This window comes from Actinia tenebrosa, unplaced genomic scaffold, assembly GCF_029948245.1.
Source record: "Actinia tenebrosa isolate PJP-AT-01 unplaced genomic scaffold, QUT_ActTen_1.0 PGA_scaffold0__85_contigs__length_37466705, whole genome shotgun sequence".
Lineage (NCBI taxonomy): Eukaryota > Metazoa > Cnidaria > Anthozoa > Actiniaria > Actiniidae > Actinia > Actinia tenebrosa.
In genome coordinates this window covers 22,754,715-22,761,260 of record NW_028292569.1, presented here as the reverse complement: position 1 = coordinate 22,761,260, position 6,546 = coordinate 22,754,715, and the positions used below count along the sequence as shown (strand labels likewise).

General features: G+C 37.3%; 1 protein-coding gene across 1 annotated transcript; it reads right to left on the bottom strand.

Moving 5' to 3' along the window:
* Nucleotides 1–3,720: 3,720 nt before the first annotated feature.
* LOC148913872 (lachesin-like) lies at nucleotides 3,721–4,293 on the bottom strand. Its single transcript, XM_089025932.1, has 2 exons — nucleotides 4,046–4,293; nucleotides 3,721–3,952 (listed from the first exon to the last, which is right to left on the bottom strand). The coding sequence occupies exons 1-2, from the start codon at nucleotides 4,258–4,260 to the stop codon at nucleotides 3,916–3,918; spliced, it is 252 nt and encodes an 83-aa protein (XP_088882058.1). The 5' UTR covers nucleotides 4,261–4,293; the 3' UTR covers nucleotides 3,721–3,915.
* Between the last annotated feature and the right edge of the window lie 2,253 nt (nucleotides 4,294–6,546).

Here is a 6,546-nt window from a genome sequence, read left to right as displayed (position 1 = left end):
ATTGTTATCCTTTTTGTTTATTTTTCCGTTGTGTTCCTTAACTGCAAAATCGTTGTTTTACTCCAAAATAAACGTATTCTAGCAAATTAACGGCCGTTCCATACTTGGCTCTGTAAGTACCAACAACAACGCCTGACTCGTACCCAGTCGCTTCTCTTGTCTTATTGATCTCAGACTCGTACCCAGTCGCTTCTTTTATCTTTTCGATATCACGCTTGGGTTGATGGGAAGGAATTAGTGAGTTTGCGGTGAATCAAGGGAAGGAAGGAAGATAAAAGCAAAGTGTCGTCACTTATTCTCTCTCGTTTCCAAAAGCTATCGCGCGTGCATTAAAAAAGCATGAGTGACGACTGGGTAGAAGTGTGCAAGAGCGCCACCGCAGGATGCTCGTTACTGCCAGTACTTAATCAAATTCGCCTTTAGTACCATTGAGTACGGTGTCACCGTCGCGACAAGCAAAATCAAGACACAGACCACTGTCAATATATCAAATAAGATAATTCAAAGGGAAAGCATGCTTATCTTGATAAAGCATCCAACTCAATAAGTTTAAAGCAGATAATTAATATTAAAATATCAGATAATGAATTACTGCATGTATTTTTTTCATCTTTGGAGATTGCCTTTCATTTTCATGAAAATCATTAAATATGATCATTTTCTTTTTATTTCTTAAAAATGTGATGGATATGTCACAATCAAGGAAAAAATTTCCATTAATTGCGTTGCATTAATACTTTTTTATTACGCATCAAAAACAATGCTTTTATACAAGATGTAATAATATATTCGGTATTCTTACTTCTTACATTAGTTTTATTCCTAAATCACAATGACTATTACGGTTAATCAAACAGTATACATTTTTACTATTCCAGATGGCTCTAAGTATAACACTCTTGAACACTTTCGTTTATAAATGATGATACCATTTCACATTAACCTGAATATTCTTGAACTTATATTATTGTCATATGGCAGACTCCCTGCTATTACTCTGCAGGGATTGATACGTAGAGTCATGGTTTCCAGTATTCAGGGGTTCATATGGGTGTTGCCCGTTATTATTATCAAGCCGCACATTGCGTTCCACTGATCTTGTTCGAAGTGGCTCGTACACTGGTCTTTGGACACCTTGTTCAGAGGTATCTGTAAGATTGAGCTCCTCATAATGTTTGGGATGATTGGGCGGAATTTCTTCTTGAGGACTTGCAACCTCATTTAGCTGTTGTATGGTTTCATATTCTGGTCCTGTATTGCTAGGCGAGTGTGGAACTAATGTTGTAACACCGGATACCACCTTGTTATTCATCTCAAGTTCGTTCTTAAAGAAAGAAGAAGTCTCTAAATCAATGGCAATATGAATAAATATATAGTGTTAAGTAAACTGCATCCACTTACAGAGTAGATCTCTTCATCAGCTGCTTTTTTGGTTCTGGAATTAAACAAAAAGAGGAACAATATATCATTTTCGTAACGGTAGACAATTATATATATATGTGCATAAACATGTTTATAATTTTCCTATCCAAGATGTTTTATTTTTTTATGTTTTACCTTTGTTTACCTTGCTTTCGTTTTAGACCTGAATGGTGATACAAATGTAATGTTAATCAAGAAAACATACAGCACGTACATGTTACGTCATCTTAGTTGACGATAACAAAGCACTCCTCATCAACCAACATGGCGGGTGTTTGATTTGTAACCTCCTATCCTTGGGGTGGATGTTACGTCACAGCCGCCATGACGGCTGACGATAATAAGCTTCTCTTTTAAGATCAACCAACAAGATGGCGGCTGTTTCATTGATATTTATATCTCAAGGGATTTTGAGTCATATGATTGCACACACTTTATCAAATGAGAAGAAAAAGAAGGAGAAGCCCGAAACGGATACCTTCATTTTTTTCTGTTTAGAATTAAGCCGTTTATTTTGATATTATGTTGTTAAAAAATAAAGTGAAATTCGGTGATGTTTATTGCATAAGTATGTGACACATAACAATTTTGCAATATTAATAAAGTTGCATCGTTCTTGGATACGGACGGTTCCTGGGAAGTGCTGGGAATAATACAACAAAAACCAACCCCATTTCCCCATTCCCAGGAAATGAGAGTAAGAACATTATTAGGCCATTTCTCTTTAAAAAATATCCTAGGGTACCTACAGGTAACTCATATTGCAATGACCAGTTTGACGCACACTTACAATTTAATCTGTCTTTTTTTCTCGACCACAGAAATTGCAGTAAATTCAAACCAAGAGAGAGAACGAGAATTGCGATAATGACTCCAAGAACGGTAGTGACTGGTAAGAGAAATATCAAAGTTTTAATAATAAACAACAAATGACTAAATAAGTTATATTGTGGGTTGAGTTATTCTCGTAGAATTGCATCTTATTGTTATCATTCTTAGAACTTACTGTACTTCGAACCTCCCATTGGACAGCTATTAACTGATTTACCTAAGAAGTAAACAGTTTAGAAATCATTAAAAATATTATTTATGAGATCATCGAAAAGCAAACTTCTTTATCCCGACCATACCTCGCCCAGAAAGAAATATACTGTACTTTAAAATACTAAGGCCATGCATGTACATACCACTGGCATATGCAGTCTTATCTGCTGTAATATTTACAGTCTTAACATTACGTTCATCCTTGATGCTCTCTCCATATTTATTCCACGCAGTAACTGTAAACTTGTACGTCTTTCCATATTTAACTTTCGTTCCCACAATGCATTCCACTAGAAGAGAATCTTTGACATCCTCTATATTATTCCAGGCAGATTGTTCATTTTCTTCTTTCATGTAGATAGTGTAACGTGATATCGTTGCCCCATTGTCATCAGGTTTTTTCCACGTTAAAAGAACTTTTCTTTTAGATTCTGCTTCTATGAGTAGGGAAGTCAACAGTTCTGGAATGTCTGGTCTACCTTAATTAAGAGCGATGTAAGATAATCAGCAGTTGTTTAATAAAATCATTCGCTGGGAAAAAGTTACGCATTTAACTCCCTTGCCACATCAATCTAGGTCTCCCTCGGTGAACCCGGCACTCGGTATCACAGTGAGTAGACTATGTAAGGCCTTTTCCTTAAGTTAGATGTTTCGAAATTCTATTTCGATCTGTGAAATAAATGTGCCCTTAATGGGCATCGTTAAAAACTTGAAGGTTTTCTGACTATAGGCCATAATTTTAAAATAAAGTTAATTTATAGTTAGCTAACAAATGATAGGTTGTACTTACCTGTTTTCTTGGTTGTGATCATCTTGGTCGATGAAACTCCATAACCAATATCATTCTTAGCATATACTGTAACCCTATACTGACTGTCCTTCTTTAAGCCTGTTAGTACGGTGTGCGTGTCAATTGTCCTTACAAAGATGTGTGAATCAGTTTCCAGTAAGTAACCAGTGACAGCTCTTCCACCATCATCAGCAGGTTTGGTCCATCTTACATTTGCTGATGATGCTTCAATCTCGGTTATCGTTATAGTTACAGGACCTGAGGTAACTGGATGAGCAAACACTTTTTCAGTAACACCTTAATGCCGTATAGGAAAATATAATTACTTTCCTGAAGTTATTATACTTGAACCAGAAGTTGGATAATTTGCTGTTAACGGTATAATAGCTTTTCATGCATGATCTAATCTATACTCACACAGCTGAGTAACATTGATGACATGTTCATCGCTTCCCAGGATGTTCGTTGCTCGACACTTGTACTGTCCATAATCCCCTTTGTCCGCAGTTGTCTGTACTGTTACCTTACTACCCTCGCGTACAATGTTGACACCTGTAGTGATCTGCTGATTGGTTGGTTTGTACCATGATATCCGTGGCTCAGGTAAACCAGTTGCTGTACATCTTAGATGAATACTGTTACCACTCCATGACTTTAAACTAAAAGAAGACTTTGATAAATCTATCGCCGGTTTGTCTAAATTTGAAGAGAATCAAAGATAGAGATAAGGTTAAGTGATTTATACAGATCTTATTTAGTTCATCAGTCAAGGCTGTATAGCATTTGTACCTACACTGCACAGTAACTTGTATACTGGCCACTGCTTGTCTTCCTATGCCGTTACTAGCTGTACACGTGTATGTCCCTGCATGTGATCTGCTGACTGACGGGATGTTGTAGACATTCCCACTGTGGACAGACCCTGACGGTGTCTTCCATTTGACGGTTGGGGGTGGGTTTCCATCTGCATCACACTTGATACTCAGGGAGTCGCTCTCATTCATTGTTCTATTTAGGAACTTGTCGAAGATGATAGAAGCCTGGTCTGTCACGATTGCAGCATAAAACACGTTACAACCCGAATGGGAAGAAGATCAAAGACAAGAATCTGGATGTCATTTGCTAAAAGTGTGCAAGTAATATGCAAAACCAGAGGTAACAATGGCATCAAAGATTCTAAAAATAGCATCAAAGATTCTAGAAATAGCATCAAATATCTTAAAAATAGCATTGTATAGATTCTTAAAATAGCATCAAAGAGTATGTATCGAGCGATGATATATACACAGAGGACGTCCAATGAACTGAAATCCCGCAGCATAGGTATACTTACATTTTACTATGACAGTTGCAGTTGCACTGTCAGTGTGTTCCCTGCTGTCATAGGTGTTCTTTGCTGTACATATGTACTTGCCAGCATCTGTTTTGATAGCATCAGGTATTCTAAGTGTTCCCCCAGCTACTGTGTGACCAGCTTTGATGACACCATCAGCCTTTGTCCATGATATGGATGGTGCTGGATAACCATCTGCTGTACAGCTGATTACGATCACCTGACCTTGTACAACTGTGATACTTGGAAGAATGACACTGCTTTGAGGAGGATCTACAAATATGTTTTTTTGTGTAAATATTTGATGGGCGCATACCAATAAAACGATACAACAATAAACAAACCAAGAGCAGTGAAATAATAGCATTGTTCATACTTACAATAAACAGACACAACAGTCTGTGCATTGACTGGATCCTCATTTGGGTTGTTGCTGGCCTGACACTCGTACGTCCCATTCTGACCTCTTCTAATGTTTGGTATCCTCAGTGTAGCACTTCCTATTCCTGTACTCTTTGTTACGTCACCTACTATCTGAACCCATTTGACGTTGGGTGTTGGTTGTCCAACAGCAGTGCAAGGCACACTCAGTTCTTGACCCTCTGCTATGTTCTGTGTCAGTGGTGGCTGTGGCATGAACTTGGGGGATACTTTTGAAGAAAATGTCATAGAAAACATGGTGTTTGTGTAAGCAAGTTGAATAGATAATAGTCTGAACTAACAGGTGACCTAAGCTCACTTAAGACAACCAGTTCTTCAAAATGAACATCAAAATAAAAAAGAGACCCTTCATATAAGTAAATAGGCAGATCATTTTTTGCTCATAAACTTGAGCTTTTAAGAACGAAAACGATTCATGATTATGATAAAAGCAAACTTACGTAATCCTACCCTCAAATTTGTTTAAAAAATTAAATGATTATTATTTAAGGGGAATTTGAAAATCTAGGATGGACCATTTTTGCTATTGTCGTAACCTGACATTTCCTAGTGTAGTGAATCACCATGATACGTCAAAATGAACAAAAAATGAATACAATTATCCTGAAAAATGCTCTGTTAATGCGAGGTTGAATAACTCCATTTTCACAAGCTAGGGAAACGTAACATTATGAATCCTATTCGAGATGTTAATTTCTAGAAAAGAGACAGAATCTTGCATCCTTTCCCTTGTAAAGCTGCCCAACCACTCTCCTTTCCATCCGGCTTTAAGAATAATATAATTGCATATAAAAACTTGAGTAGAAGGTGCTTACCTGCCACAGTCAGACTCATTTTAAACCTCTTGTAAACACTTCCTTCTAGAATTACAACAGCATATTCCCCGTCATCACTGATACTAATGTTTGTTATTTTGAACCAAGCACGGCCAGCAGACACGTCTCCCACATAATGAACTCTTCCTTTATAACTCGATGCAGCTGGGGTATCCAAGTCAGAGCTATAGACAACAAGATTACCCCATGGTCTGACGTATATGAACTGTGGTCTTACTCCCTGGTTATCTGCGAGATCCACAATTCCCCATCTCACTTCATCAATGCTTCCACTTGTTCTATTCCACATGAAGACGACATCTTGACCAACATTTTGTATGATGCCATGTGCTATAACAAAAACCAGGTACGTTAATGATTCAAAGTAATGCAAAATATTCATTTCTTCCACGGAAGGTCCGTGGAATTTTAAAGTGTTTGATATTTTGTTGAAGTTATGCATTCTTTACTTTACCTCATTGGTATTGATGGTTTTCACGACGGCCTGCTGGAGGAACTTAACAAAAGAATTGTCAATGAATTCTTTTGTTCTATCCTCCAACATGGCCGCCGTGTCTTTTATTATTTAATTCTCTTGCGAATGGTTGAAAACTAACAATTTGTGGATATTTAGACATGTTTAGGCAAATGAGTCTGTACTGATCAAGGATTACAGCACTGAGAAATTTGGAAGTCAAAAA

Excerpts from the sequence above, each read along its gene's own strand:
- LOC148913872 (XM_089025932.1), bottom strand. The coding sequence starts at position 4,260 with ATGAATGAGAGCGACTCCCTGAGTATCAAGTGTGATGCAGATGGAAAC. Across the intron at positions 3,953-4,045 it reads CAAGTTACTGTGCAGTGTAG|ACAAACCGGCGATAGATTTA; the intron begins GTACAAATGCTA and ends CTTCAAATTTAG.